Here is a 21,511-nt window from a genome sequence, read left to right on the forward strand (position 1 = left end):
CATCAAACGCTCATATCTTTTCTGTTTATAGTAAAAGAACTGTCCCTTCAGTGACCATGTAAGGTAGGATACTCAGTCTATTACATACCATGCATTTCAAAGAGAGGAAAGTTGCCCCAGAACTGATATTTAATGTCATGTCCTGATAACATTTATAAACAGCTCCAAATGTCCTCTGGTGATTTGTTATGATGGCTGAATCTGCCAGCCAAATTGCAGGCGTATGGTTTGTCTGCTCCTGCCCCATTCTAGCCAATGCCTGTCACCTGTATTTACTGCACACATCGGTTCATTCCAGTGGCTGGAGTTTTATTTACACCCACATTAGCCAGCATATTCCTGAATGTTTCCATCCTGCACAAAACCCAACAAGCTCTTTTCAGTTTCTCAACTATAAAAATATAAAGCTTGATCCTGTTCTCTTTGCTCTCGATGGCAAAACTCCTAATAGCTTCTGTGGGAGCAGGAGCAGGTCCTTATTCCTTTCTTCTTCTGCTACTGCTGCTTTTCTTCACCATGGTGCATGGTGCTTTACAGAGAAAATAAAGACATGGGGCCAAATCCTCATGTGAACCTGAGCCCTGATTGGTGCACCCCAGCAGGGAGCATAGGTGGCTTTTTACCACCTTTCCATCACCTCTGATTTTGGAGGCTGCCAAGAGCTAGTTTGACCCCAAGCACGAATTGGAGCAGCCTCACCCTCAAAGGTGCTCTAGCTGGCACCAGCTGGAATGGCCTTCTGGGGCTGTTCTGCTAACCCAGATCCCTGGAGTGCATTGTGCTTTGGCCATACTTCCTTCTGCCTCCAACATGCTTCCTTGTCAGTGGAGGCAAGGGCAGGTGGTATAGAGTCAGCTACGCTGGGTTTATGTCACCTAGAGAGTCCCTTCTCTGAGGGGAATCTCCAGCTTCATTAGGGATGCTTTCTAGCTACTTCACGCCATCAGAAAGACACAAAGCAGCCAGAGCAGGGACCAGAACCTGGTCAATAAGACCTAATTCTCCACTACCCTGCATGCTGTATAGTCATTTGCAGTGAGTTACCATCCTGACTGGGTAGAGTTTTGTACCTACTTTGTGGAATATCAGGTCCAGAGTCACTGCTCCAAACATCTTTCAACCTAGGTTAGACACAGGTCGAAATGCTGGAGGGAGGCATGACAGAGGGGGAAGCACGGGACATGCAATATGGTTATGCATTTGCTTGCATTTCGAGGGTTGTGTTACATTGCATTAGTTTAGAATTTACATTTACATTTGCCTAGGATGCCAAAGGTTAGCTTGGAGGTGTGTGACATTGGGCCCAAATCCTCCCCTTCAGTTATACAGCCCCATTGAAGTCACTACAACTAGGAGGAGAATTTAGCTCATTCTAAGAGAGTTTGTGGAAAGAGATACATTTGAAGGACCAGGAGGCTGCAGAGAACATGGGATCAGGCAGGCCAGTGTAGGGGGCAGCACAGGAGATAGCAAAATGGTCATGAACAGAAGCAGAATTGGTGGAATGCAGTATCTGAGTGGAGGAATTGCAGGAGAGGCCTGTTTCTCCACTCACACCAATTTTACACCAGTGAAGCTGTATTGAATTCAACTGAGTTATTCTAAGAGGAGAGGAGAGAGGAATTGGACCCAAGAGAAGCAAGGAAGGGGCAGAGCTGTACAGTTTCAGTTGTTGAACCAGTAAAAGGACTACAGGAGTGGGGTGATTATACTTGAGGATTGGGTATCATTCTAATTCAGTAACAAGAGCTATTTAGCAGATTTCAGATGTCTAGGTGGAGCTGATCCAGATACCTAACCCAATAAAGAGGAAACAGGACACCTACTGGTTATCTACTCTAATTTGTAAACACAGACAACAGTTAGCTGTGTTTGATTTGAAGCTGCTGCCCCTAGTGGGACTGGATAGGAATGAATGACGATTTTGCTGTAGCATTTTACATAGCTGATAATATGCTGACTGTGAGAGAGACAAGGTGGGTAAGGTAATATTTTTTATTAGACCAACTTCTGTGGTGGAATGTACAAGCTTTCAAGCTACATAGAGCTCTTCTTCAGGTCTGGGGAAGCAGAGTATCTGCGCTAAATATTGCAAACAACCTGTTGCAGTATTTGCAGTGTTGTTGTAGCCAAACTGGTCTCATGATATCAGAGAGACAAGGTGAGTGAGTTAACAAGATATTAAAAATAATAAAATACATAACTTCACCCACCTTGTCTTGCCACTATTGTAGATGGGCATTTATTATCATCATAGCCGCCGACACCATTTTCTATTATAGTGGTGCTAGAAACCCCAATTAAGTATTGGGGACCCTCTGTGCTAGGTGCAATACACACAGAATGAAAAGACAGTCTTTCTATCTTTTTTCTTCTTTTGTATGGCATTTTAATTGCAGTGAAACACGCCTGTTTTTAAAAAAGAGATTCCAATGGGCAGCTTATAAACTTAGCTCAAGGAAATTCATTGTGGAAAAACTAGTGGCCTGCTGGTGAGAGGTGCTGGGCCTCTGCAATTGATGTCAGCACATGGAACCTCTCAAAATCAGGGCCTAAGTCAGCAGCGTTGCCAACACTTGTGACTTTATTGTGAGCCTCGCTCGTGATAACTGGTGTTTTTCTGAAAGCCCTAGCTCCTGGAGTTATAAGAATCTCGGTGAATATGTAAGAATTTCTGTTTCCATTGTAATAACTCGTAAGTTTCTAGCCCATGGTGGTGGGGTGGGGTGGAGAAAAGCATGAAAATGTGACCCCCCAGTTCACCCTGAAGGCTGAACAACCAGAAGGCAAATAGCACAAAGTCTCCATTTATTATTACTACTAATCTCATGAGTTTGGGGGCCTCACTCGTGGCTTTTGAGTGGTACGGGCTGGGTTAGCAACGTTCTAGGTGCCTGACTTGCTATGCTTCAGAGAATCAGAACTGATCCCAAATCAGCCAACCCTGATGGACTACATATCCCAGCATGCTTCTGGCAGGAATACACCTCCCAGCATGCAATGTTCAAAGAAACTACATATCCCAGCATGCCCTAGGGCGGACTAGCGAGTGCACGGCGGAGCCCTCACTCGCTACCGGGACACCCCCCCCCCCCCCCCGCGGTTTACCACGCCCCCACGTGTCACACACCCTCCCCGGTCATTGGCTGGAACCCATTCCCGTCCTTCCGGTTGGGCTCCTCCTCCCACGCTCTACTATTGGCTGGCCGCTAGCCGGTGCCGTCAGCGGCTGGCCAATGGGAGAAGGCTAGGGCGGGAACCTTTGTGACCTTTTCGTTGGCGGGAAAATGTATCGCGTTTTGGCGCCAGGGGCGGAGCCAGCGCGAGCGTGAGCGCGGCGGACCCGGTCTGCGCCCCTCCAGCCTCTGCCCTGTGGGTTCGCGCCCGTCCCACCGGCCCTGAGCAGCGTCTGGGCCCCTCCCGCCGCCCCTCGCTCCCGCGGAGCCGGCCCCGAGCGCAGGGACCCCCGGGCAGGGTCCGCTCCCCAGCGCAGGCAGCATGGCGGCCCCCCCGGTGGGGCTGGAGGACGCGGAGCTGCGGGAGGCGCAGCGCGACTACCTCGACTTCCTGGACGATGAGGTGAGGCTGGGGGGCGGCGGGCGGAATCCCCGAGCTCCCGGCCCTGCTGCGGGGTGTGGGAACCCCGAGTGTCGCTGCTCCAGGCTGGGCCAATAGCGCCTCTAGCCGCTGCTGGGGAGGCTGCAGAGGGGATGTGGGGGGCTGGAAAGGGAACGCGGGGGGGATGCTTGGGTCGGTGGTATGAAGGAAAAGGGAGGGGTGCTGGGGGGGAGGCTGAAGAGGGGATGTGGGTGGGGGAGGGGTGCCTAAGGGAGGGGGCGGTATGTAGGAAGGCCAAGGGGTGCTGGGGGAGCGGAGGGGGAGGCTGAAGAGTGGATGTGGGAGGGGAGAAGTGCTTGGGGGCGGGGGTGGTATGGAGGAAGGCTGAGGGGTGCTTGGGGGAGGGGGTGGTATGGAGGAAGGCTGAGGGGTGCTGGGGGGAGAGGAGAGGGAGGCTGAAGAGGGGATGGGGGAGGGGGTAAAATGGAGGAAGGCTGAGAGGTGCTGGGGGGAGAGGAGAGGGAGGCTGAAGAGGGGATGGGGGAGGGGGTAGTATGGAGGAAGGCCGAGGGGTGCTGGGGGGAGAGGAGAGGGAGGCTGAAGAGGGGATGGGGGAGGGGATGGTATGGAGGAAGGCTGGGGGGAAAGGAGGAGGAGGCTGAAGAGGGGATGTGGGGGTGTGTGCTTAGGGGAGGAGGCGGTATGGAGGAAGGCCGAGGGGTGCTGGGGGGAAAGGAGAGTTGTTCCTGGGTTTCCTGTTTCCTTCTCCAGCCCCACAGAATGAGCTGTGGGTTCTTAGCTCTCCCCCACCCTCCCCATTTCTCACTCTGGCCTCTATTGGGTGGAGATCCCTGCCCCCCATTACAAACTGCTCCTATGCCTCCATTCCCAGCTGGAGGAGACATTCTTGGGCTATCTCTGATTGAGTTAATGTGCTAAAAATAGATTGTAACTCTGGCTGCAGGAGGGTACTAGCCACCCCAAGTATGTGCCTGTGGTCTCAGACGGGTACATGCTTTGGGTGGTTAGCCCTTCCCACGGCTCACACTGGCACGGCTACACTCTATATTTAGTGAGCCAGCTCCATCAGAGCTAGTGTGAGTATGTCTCCACAAGCTGGTAACTGCACCTCCAACTCAAAGTGCAGACATACCCCGGGGTGGGGAGGGGATTGAGAGTGCATCCCTCTATGTGGCCTTTCCTTGCAACAAAGATAATCTGGTGTCAATAACAGTTGGGGACTTTCTTAGCCACTAAAGACATTCCTCTGGAATCAAATCATAGGGGCTGCATCTCACTGGCTTAAACTTTGTAAAATGGAACCCTTTTCCCATGGTGTGTTGCAGGAGGATCAGGGGATTTACCAGAGCAAAGTCCGGGATGTGATCAGTGACAATCAGTATCGTTTGATTGTCAGCATCAATGACCTGCGGCGGAAGAATGAGAAGAGAGCCAACCGGTAAGAGTGGCCTCTGAAGGAACTGGATAAGAGTGGTTAACAGGATACTTCCCATTCAGTTATTGCACAGCATGCAACCTTAATATATGGCACTATACCTATCTCGTAGAACTGGAAGGGACCCCGAAAGGTCATTGAGTCCAGCCCCCTGCCTTCACTAGCAGGACCAAGTATTGATTTTGCCCCAGATCCCTAAGTGGCCCCCTCAAGGATTGAACTCACACCTTGGATTTAGCAGGCCAATGCTCAAACCACTGAGCTATCCCTCCCCCTATAAATCTTCTGAATGTCCTTAGGTTTTGTGATGGCATGAGAGGAGAGCCGTTACAGTTGTTGCCCTGTTGGCAAACTTTGTAGGTGGGCCAATGGGTTAAGCTATTACTTTCTCTCTAAAGCCCAGTCTGCACTAGAAAAGGTTTGTCTATGTGCTTATACCAGCAAACCCTCCTAATGTAGACGCAGCTTACACCGACATCTAAAGTGCTTTTGCCACTATACCTTATAGCGGGTCCCTGAGCAAAATATGTATCAGCCAAAGCACTTACAATAGGCCATATTAAAATGGTGCCCCCCCCTTTTTTTCCCCGACACGAATAGACTTGGGGGGGAAGAGGGGTTTAGTCTTTTTTTTTTTTTTTTTTTTTTTTTTTTTTTTTTTACAGAAGATTACTACCGTGCATTAACCCTCTTGATGTAAAATCACAGGAGATGAGGCATAGGTAGCTTTTATTTTGATGTAGTTAGATGATGTCAACACTATACTCCCCACCAGGGTTTGACCTTGGCTAGCTACATTGTGGTAGAAATTAGAGCCTTCATTCCAGTAGGATTTCATCACAAGAAAGCTAATGTGCTATAAAAATACACCTTTTTTGGGCAGTGAAGACAGATGCACCAGATCAGGAGTGGGGCAGCTTGGTGGAAACTTCCCCTGCTGAATCTGATGCCAGTCTTGTTCCTGTTCTGTCAATGAATGGGGGCCTTAACCAGATGCTGAGCATCAAAATCTTCTCATATCTAGGACACTTACGCAGGCGCCCTCTGGTTGCCCTAACAAATGCATTCAGGTTGACTGACTTTATATAGTACAACGTACACCTCTACCCCGATATAACGCTGTCCTCGGGAGCCAAAAAATCTTACCGCGTTATAGGTGAAACTGTGTTATATCGAACTTGCTTTAATCCGCCGGAGTGCGCAGCCCCGCCCCCCCGGAACACTGCTTTACCACGTTGTATCCAAATTCGTGTTATATCGGGGTAGAGGTGTATATGGACAGTCAGTGGAGTGAAGTGACTCTTCCTTAAGTATTAACTTCTAAAATTAGTAATAAATGCAGAACTCTTTAAGATCACTCTGAATTCCTCCTGCCAGTCAAAATATAATAAGGCATTTCAATACATTTGAGGCTTCCCTACCAATATTTATAGAGGCCTCATAGTTAAAGGTTGATTTTTTTTTTTTTTTTTCTCGTGAGGTTCAGGCCCATGAAATGCAAACTCCATTCTGTGTGTATTGGTTGGTGTGATTCTCCAGCTCATATTCTGCTGAGAATGTCACATCTGTTACTGGATGGTGCTGAAGGATGGAGTCTGCCTAGGCAGAGTCCAGTCTCCTATTCTAAAGGACATTCAATCTGTATGCAGTTCTAAACCTGGGACTTGCCTTCTCCCCGTGTAGCATTCTAGCACCTATCCTATCTCATAGAGCTGGAAGGGACCCCGAAAGGTCATCGAGTCCAGCCCCCTGCCTTCACTAGCAGGACCAAGTGCTGATTTTGCCCCACATCCCTAAGTGGTCCCCTCAAGGATTGAACTCACAATTCTGGGTTTAGCAGGCCAATGCTCAAACCACTGAGCTATCCCTCCCCCCACATGTGCATTTGTGATAAGACAGCCTGGTTGCTGAGATGTTTGCAGAAAGTGAATATAGGGGATGGGAACGCTTTCAAAAGCACCCAGGTAATTTAGGAATCTAATGGGGTTTAGGGCCAGACTTACACAAATATTTCAGCACCTACAGATAGGCACCTAGTGAGACTTTCAAAAGTGCCTTAGTCATTTTGGTTCCTAAATCCCATAGACTTGCAGTGGGGGGGTTAGGTGCCTAACCTGCTTAGGGACGACTTGACTGAAGTGAATTCTCATGTGGGTGGTGGGGAAACATCTGTTGGTGTTTGCCCAGCTCTGCTATTAATCTGTCAAAGCACTAGGAATTGCCACTGTGTGAAGGAAGGTTCTTCCTGCTGTGGGTGTGCTGGCAAGGTCCACTCTTAGCAGCTGAACTGACCAGAGTCCTGCTGCCCTTTGCTCCAGGCTCCTGAGCAATGCCTTCGAGGAGCTGGTCACCTTTCAGCGTGCCCTGAAGGACTTTGTTGCCTCCATCGACGCCACGTACGCTAAGCAGTATGAGGAGTTCTACATCGGGCTTGAGGGCAGCTTTGGTTCCAAACACGTGACGCCCCGGACGCTGACATCCTGTTTTCTGGGCTGCATGGTCTGTGTGGAGGGCATTGTCACAAAATGTGAGTACGGCATGGGGGGCTGAGATGTGCCCTCTGAATGCACATGTGGGAACACGAGTGATAGCTATCTGTAGACACGAGAAGGGTGGGAAATGTCAGGGATGGTTAGGATGATCTAGAGTATAACTAGGCGTCATGGAGTGAAAGGTAGCTGAGAAGTTTAGGCTTGTTTTCAGGGAACCCGAGAGCTGTTATGCTGTGGGATGATCTCCCAGTGGAACAGGTAGAAACCCCATTGCTGGAGACATGGTGAACAGGAGTAGGCAAGGTCTACAAGGTTTCTTCCCTCCTAATTTTCCTCCCATCAAACAAATCTAAATGCAGGCTCTCTGGTACGTCCGAAGATCGTCCGCAGCGTCCATTACTGCGCTGCTACCAAGAAGACCATTGAACGCCGATACACGGACATGACGACTCTTGAAGCTTTTCCATCCAGCTCTGTCTACCCCACTAAGGTGAGCAAATGGAGGCAGCGTCAAATGTTCGCCAGAGGCCCGGGGAGGGGAAGTGACTTGCCCAAGGCCATACAGTAGGCCAGTGGCAGAGCTGGGTATAGATTCCAGGTCTTCTGAGTCCCAGTCCAGTGGATCTCACTGCAGTCGTCTCATATAGCTATTGAGAGTGAGTTACCTCCCTCTGGCTTCATCTGTGGGGCATGCATGTTGATTAAACAGCAGTAATGTATAGGCTCTGCTGTGGCAGAGGTGCTGATGTATTTGGAGCCTCTCCTAGTGGCCAGTCGAATGCCCTCCAAGAAACAGACATCAGCATCGGCTAACACCCATTTCAGCCCTGAAAGCAGCAGCATAAAGGAGGCAGCTTATGAATTGTTTTGTAGTCTGTGCTGGATTTGATGGAGTTCAGACCTAGGCTCCTGGTCAGATGGAAGCATCTGTTAGTCAGACTGGATCGAGTGGTCTGTTAGGCAGAGTGATCACTCAGTCTTTGGAGAACATAGTGGGTAATTGGGCTGCCAGTGACCAAATAACACTCTTCTCACCTGAAGGTCTTGCTCATGTAACTTCTCTTGCACAGGTGATCTGTGACTGCCTGTCTGGTGTAGCCAGCAGGCCTCTCCATGACTGCTTAGTACACGCTAGTGCTTGGGTAGGCCGAAGGGGCTCACGCTAGGTAGTACAGGCTGTGAGTCTGGGAGCTGGAGAGCCTGGGTGAGCCACAAGGTCTCTGTGTCCGGCAGCCTCCATAAAGAAGCCCCTTGCAGCACAGTCCTGTCTCACTGCTACCACAAGGGACACTCCAGCCTCCCTTCCCGCCGCCCTGTTTGGGTGACCCCATCTGCCCCCGGAGACTCCTTTGCCATGCTCCTGTGAATGAGGAGTCTCATTACTGTGTCACTCATCCAGGATGAAGAGAACAATCCCCTGGAGACGGAGTTTGGCCTCTCTGTCTACAAGGACCATCAAACCATCACCATCCAGGAGATGCCTGAGAAGGCCCCAGCTGGTCAGCTTCCTCGCTCTGTGGACATTGTTCTGGATGATGACCTGGTGGACAGGGTGAAGCCTGGGGACCGAATCCAGGTTGTTGGGACTTACCGCTGTCTGCCCGGGAAGAAGGGGGGCTACACATCAGGGACATTCAGGTGAGGGACACAGTATAATCACCTTCCCTTCATATTGCTGCTTTCATCCTGAAAGATCCCAGAATGCTCTGTAGCTTTTATAGGAGGATCACTTCATTTGCCACTGAGATGCAGCCAGCTCTGGGGTGGGATGTAATAGCTGTTGAGCAGCAGCACGGTGTTGTAATTAGGCCAGAACACTGGGTCAAACACCCTGAATCTCTTGGAAGGTCCCATTCTCTCTCTAGTGACTATGGATGGCCAGGACCAAAAAAACGATAGGGATGTGGTGCTGCAGACACAGATGAAGGGTAATGCAAGCCTTAAGAATGGTCTTATTGCTCAGTTAATTAAGCAGACACAATGGCATCAGGATACATCTTTTTCTGAGCTTTCCAGAGTCTCCAAGACTCAGCTTGAGGAGTTGACCCTTATGGAAGGACGCTGTGGGTGATTGCTGTAATCTGTAGGTCCTTGGATGGTTGGGCTGTCTGCCGGGTTTTTGTGTTCTAGACTTGACCAACCTCCCTTTCCTTTCCAGAACCATTTTGATCGCCTGCCATGTGAAGCAGATGAGCAAAGAAGTTCGGCCTCTCTACTCTGCCTCTGATGTAGCCAAGATCAAGAGATTTAGCAAAAGTCGCTCAAAGGTATTTAGCTTTATTTTCAAACACACCCCATAGAAAATTGTATATTAGAGATGGGAACTTGAACACTGGTCAGCTAACCCATCCCCACGGCGCAAGGCAGGATTGTCTGAATGTTTTCTAGTATTTTGTCCAGCTTTAAATGGCTCTAAAGATATAGCTTCCCCCACTTCTCCTGTGCGGGGGTGGGGGCTCTTACTCGGTCGTCCCAGTATCATTTGCTTAGTTTCTTCTCGTCACTTAGGCCCAGCATAAACAATTCCCTTGCTTCATGTTGATGCTCTTCAGATACTAGTTCAGCATCCATCTGACCAGACATCTCTCTTGTGCGTGCGCTGATCAAACTGGAATCCAGTCATGGCTGCTCTTCGCAGAAGTCTTAGGTTTTCTCACCCTCAGACCCTCCCCTTCTTCTTAGCTGATCAAAGCTTGAGCATTGCCAAGACCCAAAGGATACAAAGTCAAATCCTGCACTTACTTATGAGAGAAACAAATCAGCCCTAATCCATACCCCTCCTCCCTTACTGCAGTACCTGCAGGTCTTTTCTTAACCAGAGAGTGCCCTCAGACAGACCTCCCCTTCAGAACCATGTCCTGGAGAGATTTCCCAGTCTGCCTTCCTCTTAAAGGAATCGCTGCTTTACCATGAGGGAGAGAACTTGAGCAATGGGCAGGAATGTTAAAGGAAGCTCAGAATCTTTTTCTCTTGTAAATAACATCGATGTACGGTCTGGCCCAATATTAACAAAAAAGAAAAAAACTCCTTTTTTTTGTCTCGCAGAGGCACACCCAGGTTAAAATCACATTGTAAAAATTCTTCCCCTTAGGTCACTGCTGAAGGGATTTAAAACACCCTTTTTAAACTCTCAGTTGCTGTTTACTTTTTTTCTCAGCTGGTTGAGGTACAGTGGACTAGTCAAATCAGTGTCTCCCTTTCTAGTTCTCCTGACCTAGCCCTGTGCTGTCGGGGGCTCCTGTCCTGCAGGGGAATGTGCCTGACGTGTAACAGTTGCCAATGAAAAACCCCTTCCTTTCCTGTTGATTTTAAGCCCACTCGTTAGACTAGCAAAGCCTGAACTACCTGATCGTGTCCCTTTAAGGGGAAGCCATTCTTGTTGGTTGGTTGGATTTTTTTATGTGATGCACCTCATTTCCTCTGCCTTAGGATGTCTTTGACCAGCTGTCGAGGTCTCTGGCCCCCAGTATCCACGGGCATGAGTATATCAAGAAGGCGATTCTCTGCATGCTGCTCGGAGGGGTGGAGAAGGTCCTGGAGAATGGGAGTCGCATCCGAGGAGACATCAACATCCTGCTGATAGGTAGGGCGGAGGGGAGCGGCATTGGGATGCTATGATGATGGGAGGGCAAAGCCTGTGTGATGGGATGCTTCATAATCACTTGGACTCATCCTTTCCAGGAGACCCTTCGGTCGCCAAGTCTCAGCTGCTGCGTTATGTGCTCTCCACAGCCCCCCGGGCCATCCCGACCACCGGCAGGGGCTCCTCCGGGGTTGGTCTGACTGCTGCCGTCACCACGGACCAAGAAACCGGTAAGGTTATCGTTGAAGCCCTCTGCTGGCAGAGGATGCTGGGAGGAAGGAAGAAAAGGGAATGGCTCTGTAAGATGTGAGGCTGCTGTAACATCTGTCAGCCATCACAGAACCATTAGTTGCTCTTGCTGGAAGCTTTTACATGATGGGAACCTCTTCTCCGATGCCAGAGCATTATTGGTGGATGTCTGCTGGGTTGCAGCTTCTTGCATCTTCTCATGCTGCATGTCTCTGAGCAGCGCCTGCCCGGGCAGCTAGGTAGATGGCTCTCAGCTCTCCCATATCCTGTGTGGGATCCCAGTAGGCAGTAGGAGCTGGTTGTGCCATGTCCCTAAATCACTGCACAGATGTTCTTGGTCTTCCTGCTGCTGGAAATATCTGAGAGAGAACTAATGGTACTTAAAAAGAACAGGAGTACTTGTGGCACCTTAGAGACTAACAAATTTATTTGAGCATAAGCTTTCGTGGGATACAGCCCACTTCATCGGATGCATAGAATGGAACATATAGTAAGGAGATGTATATCTCCTTACTATATGTATAGTGTATACTATATGTATACACACATACAGAGTTCTTTGAATAGGATCTGGTTACTTTCCACCCAAGGTACCATCCCACACCCTGGTCCTGCCATCCCTGTCTATCTTAAAGATCTATCTCACTTGACTTTCCCTGCGTTATCCCCACCACTCTCCTTTCCGCTGTGGAGAGCTGTCTCTGAAGCCAGGATTTCATGTACTCCTTAGGCACCTGAGTTTTGTGGATTTGAACCCCAGATGCTGGGGACCTGTCAGATCTCTGTGAATTTCAGAGGGAAGGGGAGGGTTTGGGGATGATGGCCCGTACATAACCCTGGACTGCTCCCCACTCCACCCCCCCAGGTGAACGCCGCTTGGAAGCGGGAGCCATGGTCCTGGCTGACCGGGGCGTGGTCTGCATTGATGAGTTCGACAAGATGTCTGACATTGACCGCACGGCCATCCATGAGGTGATGGAGCAGGGCCGCGTGACCATTGCCAAGGCAGGCATCCATGCCAGGCTCAATGCCCGCTGCAGCGTGCTGGCTGCAGCCAATCCTGTCTACGGCAGGGTGAGTTGGGGCGAGCGCTGGGAGGGGGGCGAGGGCTCTCTCGGATCAGCTCTTCTCCTAGTAGCTACTGAGACCTGGAGGTGACCCGAACCACCTTCCAGGAGAGGATCATCTGATGGATGGTAAAAACCCTTGATTCAAATAACAGGGTCCTGCATAGGTCTCCATGCAGCTGTGGATGCCAAAAGCATATCCTAATGTCCACACTGGGCCCAGACTCTGTCTTCACATCCCGTGCACCCCCATCTTGAAATCAATGAGCTGGAGACGCAACGTGGCCTCTAGCCCGTTCTCTGGAGCTCAGCCCAAGAGCTGTTAAACTGAGCAATTAAAGCAACATGTGGTTTTCAGCTCTGATCTGGAAAGAGCCTGTCTTGGTGTCAAGTCTGGGGGAGGCAGAGTGTAAAATGTACCAGTTCCCTTTGTAAATGGGGCAACAAAGCACGGTGGGGCGGGGTGTTGCTGCTGGGTTTGGTTTCCTGGGGCAGTGTTCAGACCGGGATGGTGTGTTAGCACCTTCGTTCTTAAATCCTGTGATGGAGGGTTCGCCCAGCCCCTCGAAAAGCCACGATGTCCCAGCACTTCTGATAGTTTCAGGGTCTCCTATAACTCATCTCCTTGCTCTTTGCAGTACGATCAGTACAAAACTCCCATGGAGAACATCGGCCTTCAAGACTCCTTGCTTTCCCGATTCGATCTGCTCTTCATCGTCTTGGATCAGATGGACCCAGAGCATGACAGGGAGATCTCAGACCACGTCCTCCGAATGCACCGGTACCGAGGACCTGGCGAGCAGGATGGGGATGGTGAGTTCAGTCTTCTCTCTTCCCCCAACCCCCTTTCACCCTGACTCCCCAATCCTTTGTGAAAACATTGCTCAATGTGCAGTGGCAGTCAGAAAAGCTAACAATATCACGAATCATTAGGAAAGGGATAGATAATAAGACAGAAAATCATAATGCCACTATATAAATCCGTGGTATGGCCACGCCTTGAATACTGTGTGCAGTTCTGGTCGCTCCAGCTCAAAAAAGATATATTAGAATTGGAGAAAGTACAGAGACAGGCAGCAAAAATGATTAGGGGTATGGAACAGCTTCCGGATGAGGAGAGGTTAAAAAGACTGGGATTTTTCAGCTTAGAAAAGAGACAACTAAGGGGTGATATGATAGAGGTGTATAAAATCATGACTGATGTGAAGAAAATGAATAAGGAAGTGTTGTTTATCCTTTCACATAACACAGGAACCAATGGTCACCCAATACAATTATTAGGCAGCAGGTTTAAAACAAACACAAGGAAGTATTTTTTTTCACACAACGCACAGTCAGCCTGCAGAACTCATTGCCAGGGGATGCTGTGAAGGCCAAAAGTATAACTGGGTTCAAAAAAGAGTTGGATATGTTCATGGAGGATAGGTCCATCCCTGGTTATTAGCCAAGAAGGTCAGGGATGCAACCTCATGCTGAGTGTCCCTAGTCCTCTGACGGCCAGAAGCTGGGACTTGACAACAGGGGATGGATCACTTGATAACTGCCCTGTTCTGTTCATTCCCTGTGAAGCATCTGGCATTGGCCACTGTCAGAAGACAGGATACTGGGCCAGATGGACCTTTGGTCTGACCCAGTCCTACTGACAGTGTTTCTTCTCCCTTGCCCAAGACCTTGGGATTCCTCCACCCCATCCCATCCACAAATTCCTCCAGGCTTCATGTTGCATCAGCCATTTGGGGACCCATGGTCAGTCGGTCGGAAGCTTCTCTTCATTTCTGTGCCCTGAGGGGCTGGATTCTGATCTCCCACATTGCAGTGCATTGGCCATTAAGCAATCTAGCTCTCGCCCTCCAGTAACTTGCTGCATGTCTGGTTATCTGAACAGTCATGGCAAGTGTGGTGGAAGAGAGCCAGCAGCAGAATAAACAGCAGGCTGGGCTACCAGGAATGGCTGAGGTGTTTGACTCGGGCAGAGCCATACTAATCTCAAGGGCTTTCCTGCATTGTTCTGTGTCTTGGTTGATTTGGTGACAGGGTGAGCTCAGCTGAGTGATACACACAACTCCTGGGGGCTTCCCCTTTCCCAGAGTCTTAAATGAGAGGAAAATCCTATTAGATCTAGTCCATCCCCGGGGTAGGACCAGTGCAAGACTGTTGCCTGCAGCACATTCTCCACTAGCTTGTCCTGTCCAGTTGGGCGTTTCCTCCGCTCCCCCTGGAAGATACTCAGATCTCGCAGGAAATCAGCTTTCCCTGATATTTGGTCTAGTTTCCTTTGTTCAGTCGCATCCCGTTTTGCCTACTTACACACGCCCCGTTACCACCCTAAACCTTGGCTCTCTCGCCTCGGTGCCGGCCAGCTGTAGAGGTTTCTGGGGTGATATCATAGAAGCATAGAATATCAGGGTTGGAAGGGACCTCAGGAGGTCATCTAGTCCACCCCCCTGTTCAAAGCAGGACCAATTCCCAACTAAATATCTGTGGCTTAGCCAAACTACGTACTAGCCTCTCAAGGGTTTGGGCCTGGATGGTGTGTAAATGCTGCTCTCCTAATGTGTCTCCCAGCCATGCCCCTGGGCAGCGCAATAGAGATCCTGGCTACGGATGATCCTAATGTGGTGCAGGAGGAGGACCAGGAGCTACAAGTGTATGAGAAACACGACAACCTTCTGCATGGCCCCAAGAGGCACAAGTGAGTGTGTCCCTGTCGGCCCCATCCCTGTAGCGATTCAGTCGTGAGCAGGCTGCCATGTTGCTCTCAGTGCAGAGGCCTGAGCCTGGGGCCTGCCACTCTGCTCCTGGTTTTTATCTTCGAGAAGGTTCACGGTACGACTGGTTGTAAACTGCTGGGGCTTCGGCACGACCGTCTAAGCTTCTTTGTGGGCTTGCCAAGGGAGTGGGAGAAACGTCGCCTGCAGCAGCAGTACCTTGCCTTTATATAGTGCCGTTTGTGCGGAAGGATCACTAGCCCACTACTGACAGGTGTCCAGCCCTGGGGTGGAACACGGCAGCCGTTCTGCACCTGGCCCATACCACAAATCTGTAAAAGGATCATGGAGAACATTGTATGTGGCTGAGCATCCCATGCACGTGTACATTCCACATTCAACCCTGAGTGTTCCTGTTTTGTGTGTTGCTCGTATTGGGGGGGAGGGAGGAGAGCTGCCTTTTGGAAGGGAGCGGCACGGTAACAATGGCGTCTCCTGGTCCCGTTCCATAACTTGTGTATATGTTTGTGTGTCTCTGCCAGAGAGAAGATAGTTAGCATGGAGTTCATGAGAAAATACATCCACGTGGCCAAAATCATCAAGCCGGTGTTGACCCAAGAGTCAGCGAATTACATAGCAGAGGAGTACTCCCGTCTCCGCAGCCAGGACCAGATGAGCTCCGACATCGCCAGGGTGAGCAAATCTTTCCAGGGTCGGGGAGGCGGGAGCAGACAAGGAAAGAGACCAGAATGGGTCAACTCCATCCTTTTCCCATGGGCCAAGGAAACAGTCACTCATCCAGCCCTGAGATGTTCTCTCTGTGAGATGTCCACTGAGGGGGTGATGCTCCAGAGAGGTGAACTCCTCTCATTCTCCCAGGCTTTTGCTAATAATTCTCTGGGGGGGAAAATGTCGGCCTATTTCCCGTGCCCCAAAGTTGGCTTTCAAGCAGTATCTCTTCCCTTGATTTGCAGTCTGGAGCCTGCTAGTGGCTTCCAGAGCAGCACATTTCCGATGCTGATTCCCCGAGATGGGGTGGGGGCAGAGGAGGAAATCGTATGCACTTAGTTTTACATGGTCCTTTCTCCAAAGATGCATGCTGAGCCTCAGGCGAAGGCTCCCTCTGGCCTAGTACGCTGGGATGCTATGGATCACATGAGGCTATAGCCCACAGCATACCATATTCATACTATTCCTGTTCCATGACTGGCACTGTCCCTGAACTCTTTGAGGGGCATGTCTTCCATAGGCTTCCTTTGCATCCTAAGACCTATGTAGACTTCAGCAAAGATGCACGTGACCAAGGCTTTGGGGGTGTGACTTTGCTTGATCTGTGCTGGGACTCTGCCTGCAGCTGTCCAGCCTGGACCTTAATAAATGTGTGGGCATTGCCGCAACATGGAGCCGTTGTCTGATCCCTCAGTCCCTGGACCGTCTTCTGCTCTCCCCTCCCAGACCTCCCCTGTCACGGCCCGTACGCTGGAGACGCTGATCAGACTTTCCACGGCCCACGCAAAAGCCAGGATGAACAAAACAATCGACCTGCAGGACGCGGAAGCTGCTGTAGAACTGGTGCAGTTCGCCTACTTCAAAAAGGTGAGAGTGTAGCCAGGGTGCCTGCAGGTAGTGGGAACCATCCAGGGCTCCGGGTGCCAAAGGGTTAAATTAAAGAGGCAAACCCCCTGTTGGAACTTCCAGGATCTGGCTCTCAGCTGTGGAGCTGGCTGTGGAGTCCAGGCTGAGTGCTGGGGCTTGGCAGCTGCAGCACAGGGTAGGAGACTCCCTGCTGCGAGCCACCTTCCAAGACACCAGCTGTGATAGGCTCCTCGCTGCGTAATCTAGGAAGCAAGCAACTGCGGTTGCTCTTGGCAGTCTTAGTCTGGGAGGGATTTGGAGCTTTGCTCTTTTTCGTGGCAAGTTGACTTAATCCTGTGTCATGGTGCTTAGAGACTGCAGCAGGAGGTTCCATAGGAGTAAGTATTGTAGTAATTTTGGAATACTGGGTGTCAGAACTCCTGGGTTCTATTTCCGGTTATGCTGCTGACTGTGGGCAGCTGAATCCACCTCTGTGCATGTTTCCCTGTGTGAAACGGGCATGATTAGCTACATCTTGGGGTGCTGAGGCTTAATTAAGATACACAACACTCTGAGATCTCCACTGCTCCGTAAAATACCTTCTGTTCCCAGACCACTGCTGTGACTTCTCTGTTGGAGACTCAGCATGTATCAAATGCCTGAGGGGTTGACTCTCCCGTTAATCTGCTTGGCTTGGGTTGTTTGGCTCCCTTTTGCAGGTGCTGGAGAAAGAAAAGAAACGCAAGAAGCAGGCGGAGGATGATACAGAGACTGAAGAGGAAGAGGAACCAGAGGGTGGCGAGAGAAGGAAAAAGAGGTGTGTTGGGGAGGGCTGGAGATGCATGTTGGGAGGGAGCACTAGCTGGGACTGGCGAAACCAACTGGGTGGGAGAGACTGTGAAATTGACCAGCCGCATCTGTGTGCAGAAACAACCCCAGGAATGGATTTTCTTGGAGATGTCAGACTGCATTTAACAAAGCTAACTCCCTAGAGGCTGTTGGCTAGAGGGTATTTCACCAGCTGGCTCTAGGCTTGGAACCTCTGTCTGGGACTTGGGGGCAGAGGGGAAAGCTTTAGAAAATGTCATGTCTTTTGGGGGGGTGGAAATCTGAATCTTTTTATAAACTTCCAAATGCTTTGGCCAGCCTCAGGGCTGCTCCTTGTTTGTTACCAGAACCAGCCCAGGTGTCTTCAGTGTTTGAAGAGATGCACTGAGTTCACCAGCAATCTGCAGGTGGCCTAGCTATATCCCCACCCCGTGGTTAGAGGTGTGAAGTGCCTCCCTTGTGGCATTGGAGGCTGTTGCCTAGAGTGGTGAGGAGTGGCAGTAACTTTCTGTTGCTCTGCAGGAGGAAGAAGGCACGCCCTGGGGATCAGGAAGCCAAGGAGGGGGAGTCTTATGACCCCTATGACTTCAGTGACACGGAAGAGGAAATGCCGGAAGGTGAGTGGCTTTCTTTCCCTCTCTTCCTGGATCCTGTGTGCACAAGGGACTGTATGGAAGTGGGCTTCCACCACTTTGCTTGGGAGACTGGTCCAGAATATAGCAGCCCTTGCTGTTAGCAAAAGTTTACCGTTGTCAGTACACGTTGATGTTGCACTCTAAATTCATGCTGTGCTTTACAAGGGCCCACTGTCAAGGGGCGGCTGTTTTTAGGCACTGTCCAACCATGGATGAAGACCCTGCTCCCATCTCAAAGAGTGTGCATGGGGCAAGTCTTCCTGGGAAGGAGATCTCTTGGGCTGTGGAACAGTTTCTTGGCCATGATGGGCACCTGAGTGCTAGAGACCTCTGAAATCCAAACCGTGTACCAGGGTGGTATGCCATAGGGAGCAATGCTGTGTCATCGTCATATTCCCATTTCCCCAAACGTCTGAATGTAACCACTACAGAAATCAGATACGGCTATGGATATCACCAGTGTGTACCAATGGCATTATTCCTTGCATGGATTTTGTGAGAGAGTGGCTATTAATTACTATAGTAGCATCCCAGGGCCCCATTCAGGGTCCCGTTGTGCTAGACACTGAATTAACAGCAAGACTAATTAGCCACTGTAAAACTACATGGAAGGAATAATATCCTTGCTCTGGAAAGAAGTTAGCAGCAGCCACGCTCTACAAGATGCTGTACAGATCCAGGCTAAAAGATGGTAGTAATCTCCTGGTTGCTGCAGCATATGCTACTATATCTTGTGTGCACGCAGGCGTTGGGGGGATGACGTGTAGCTCTCAGTTGCCAGCTGTCTCATCTTCGCTTTCTGCTTCCAGTCCAGGCACATACCCCAAAGACCCCTGAACCTGCAGAGACTGGAGGGAGCAAAAAGACCGAGTTGGCTGACTCAAGGTGAGTGGTGGGCTAAAGAAGCCATGGGGAGTTATGTCATTGGATCTCAAAGGGGTCAGCTCTGTGGCTTAGCATCAAATAAACTCTTATCCAGAAACCAAGATGGAAATCCTGGGGGATTCACCACTCTTCCTTTTAAATAAAATACTGATTGATGGTCACAAAACAGGTGCAGTCCGATCAGGCGCAGTGTGAGTTGACCCACCGTGTGTGGCCTCTCTCCCTGCTTGGGGGGAAAAGGAGGTATAGTCCAGACCTTCCCCTTCCTGCTGAGTGTGTATAGAAAGGCTGCCTTTGATGCGGATACTTAACTAGCCCCCTGAATCACTTCAGATAGGCATCTGGATGGTAGCAACTCCTGGTCATTACTGGCTTGGGTGGATTTGAGCCAGCCCCCTGTAGGATAACAGGTTCTTTGCCCAGCTAGCAATATATTGAGTCTTTTTTGGGGGGTGGGTAGGGTAGGGGCTTACATTGCAGACAGAAATTAGGATAATGTACTCCATCTTCATGGGATTTAACTCCAGCTGGGGGAGCAGACTGGGTGTTGGAAGACTTCCATCCCTTAGAGTAAGAGAATAAGGAGACCAGCTCTGGACTTGCAAGTCTCACCTGAGCCTGTGGTTCCAAGTGGCAGGGAACTGCGTGCGCTCCAGTGGTATCTTGCGCTCAGATACACCCAGAGTGCAGTGCTTTTTCTGGGCACTACGTCTGCCTGAGGTGGAAGTTAATTACTATATTATGCATCCATAGCCCCATCTTGGCTTAAATCTCCTTAAGCTTTATAAACTCGGGCTAGAGCAGTATTTGAATGGGAAACCTCTGGTGAATTCCCAGGAAGTGGTATGGGTGACCCATTTAGCACCTCTGATTAAGTGCCAAGCCCTTGCCCCACATGGTGCTAAGCAGGGGGGACTGTGTTGTTTGAGGTGCTTGCTGCCACTTAGGGCAGATGTAAGGGTCACATGGCACTCTTTGTGACAGTTCAGTGTCTGTAACCCCTGTGTTCTCAGGTCTCCAGCCATCCCGTGTCTCTGGGCAGGGTCCCACATCCCACTCCCTTCTAACTGGTGGTTGTAAGGCAGCCCAGCTCCTTGCCTTACACTGTGATAGCTCCAGCCAGACAGTCTGCTTTAAGGCCAGCACCTGGGCTTTGCATTGTCACCAAAGACTGTTACAGGTCACGAAACAGCTCTTCCAAAGCAAAGTACTTTTATTCTTTGAGTAAAAGCATTACAGAGAAAACATATCGAATGACAGGTCGTACGTGCTTACTAACCCTGTCAGAATTCACCTGTCTCCCACATGGGGAGTCTGATAGGCCAACGTCCTTTCCAACCCTTCCATGAGAGTTGTCGCTGTCTGTTTGCTGAAGCCTTGGGTCTGTTTATGTATCCCACATTCATTCTTTCTTGCTTGGGCTTTGGCAAACCCAGTTTGAACCAAACCATTCCAGAAGAGGGTCCTTCTCCGGGGAAGTTTTACAGTCTTAGTGACTTGCCTTAATCACCCCACTGTTTTTAGTTCTTGGTGGAGCTGTGGTGACCTTTCCCCCGTGGAGTAGAACACAATCCTGCATAAACCATTCATACATTTAATATGGCATGGGGTTGTAATAGCTGTCTCAAGATTTAGGGGACTTTAACTCCTATGAGCTGACCAGATTCCGAATTGGGTAAAATACCACCTGCAGTTCAATTGGAGTATTATTTGCTTCCTGTCCTGAACAGCATTTCCGGGTCGGGTGCAGGAATTCTATCTAGTTTGTAAAGCACTTTGGAATTCTGCTGCTTGGAAGACACTCTGTCAGATAGCAGTTACCATTGACCCTGACTCACGTGGCTGGCAGGTAAGGCACTAAGGTGATAAGCCCCCTTAAAAATTCCCAAGATAGGTTGCAGGTGCTATAGTCCTCAATCTTTGGTCTCGTGCTGGGAGCTGTGACTCACTCTCTGGGGAAGAACTAATGGCTGGGAATGAAGAATGATCTGAGTCTAGCTTCTGGTTCTAATTGCCTTTCCTCCTGCTTGGCTAGGCTGAAAGCTTTCAAGGCTGGTCTCCTGGAGGTGTTCAGAGCTGCCCATGCACAGTCTGTGGGTCTGAAGAGCCTGATGGAGTCCATCAACCGGGACAACCCTGACCCCTTCTCGGCAGCTGAGGTCAAGGTGGCATTGGAGCGCATGCAAGACGATAATCAGATCATGATGTCTGATGACATCATCTTCTTAATCTGAGTTTCGGGGTGGGAGATGCCAAATTCTTATGAATTGGCATTGGAAACTCTTCTCCTCTGAGTCCTCAGACCCATCCTGAATGCTTTACTTGGCAGAACTGAACTTTCTGCCACTTGTAGCCCAAGCTGGAATTGGCGACCTCTGCAGCAGTAGCTCTGTACTGCCTCATGGAGCTTGAGAAGGAATAAAGAAGCTGGTTCTTGAAGGCCTGGGGATCCACAGTCTGTTTTGGTTAGTTTGA

General features: G+C 50.1%; 1 protein-coding gene across 1 annotated transcript; it reads left to right on the top strand.

The window, feature by feature from the left end:
• Positions 1 to 8,983: 8,983 nt before the first annotated feature.
• On the top strand, positions 8,984 to 21,270 carry MCM3 (minichromosome maintenance complex component 3). The gene is made up of 13 exons (XM_065400820.1): positions 8,984 to 9,144; positions 9,665 to 9,773; positions 10,936 to 11,089; positions 11,188 to 11,319; positions 12,204 to 12,412; positions 13,044 to 13,218; positions 14,971 to 15,097; positions 15,656 to 15,806; positions 16,569 to 16,709; positions 17,408 to 17,505; positions 18,042 to 18,133; positions 18,961 to 19,036; positions 21,072 to 21,270. The coding sequence occupies exons 1-13, from the start codon at positions 8,984 to 8,986 to the stop codon at positions 21,268 to 21,270; spliced, it is 1,824 nt and encodes a 607-aa protein (XP_065256892.1).
• Positions 21,271 to 21,511: the final 241 nt, after the last annotated feature.

The sequence above is a fragment of the Emys orbicularis genome, chromosome 3, assembly GCF_028017835.1.
Source record: "Emys orbicularis isolate rEmyOrb1 chromosome 3, rEmyOrb1.hap1, whole genome shotgun sequence".
NCBI lineage: Eukaryota > Metazoa > Chordata > Testudines > Emydidae > Emys > Emys orbicularis.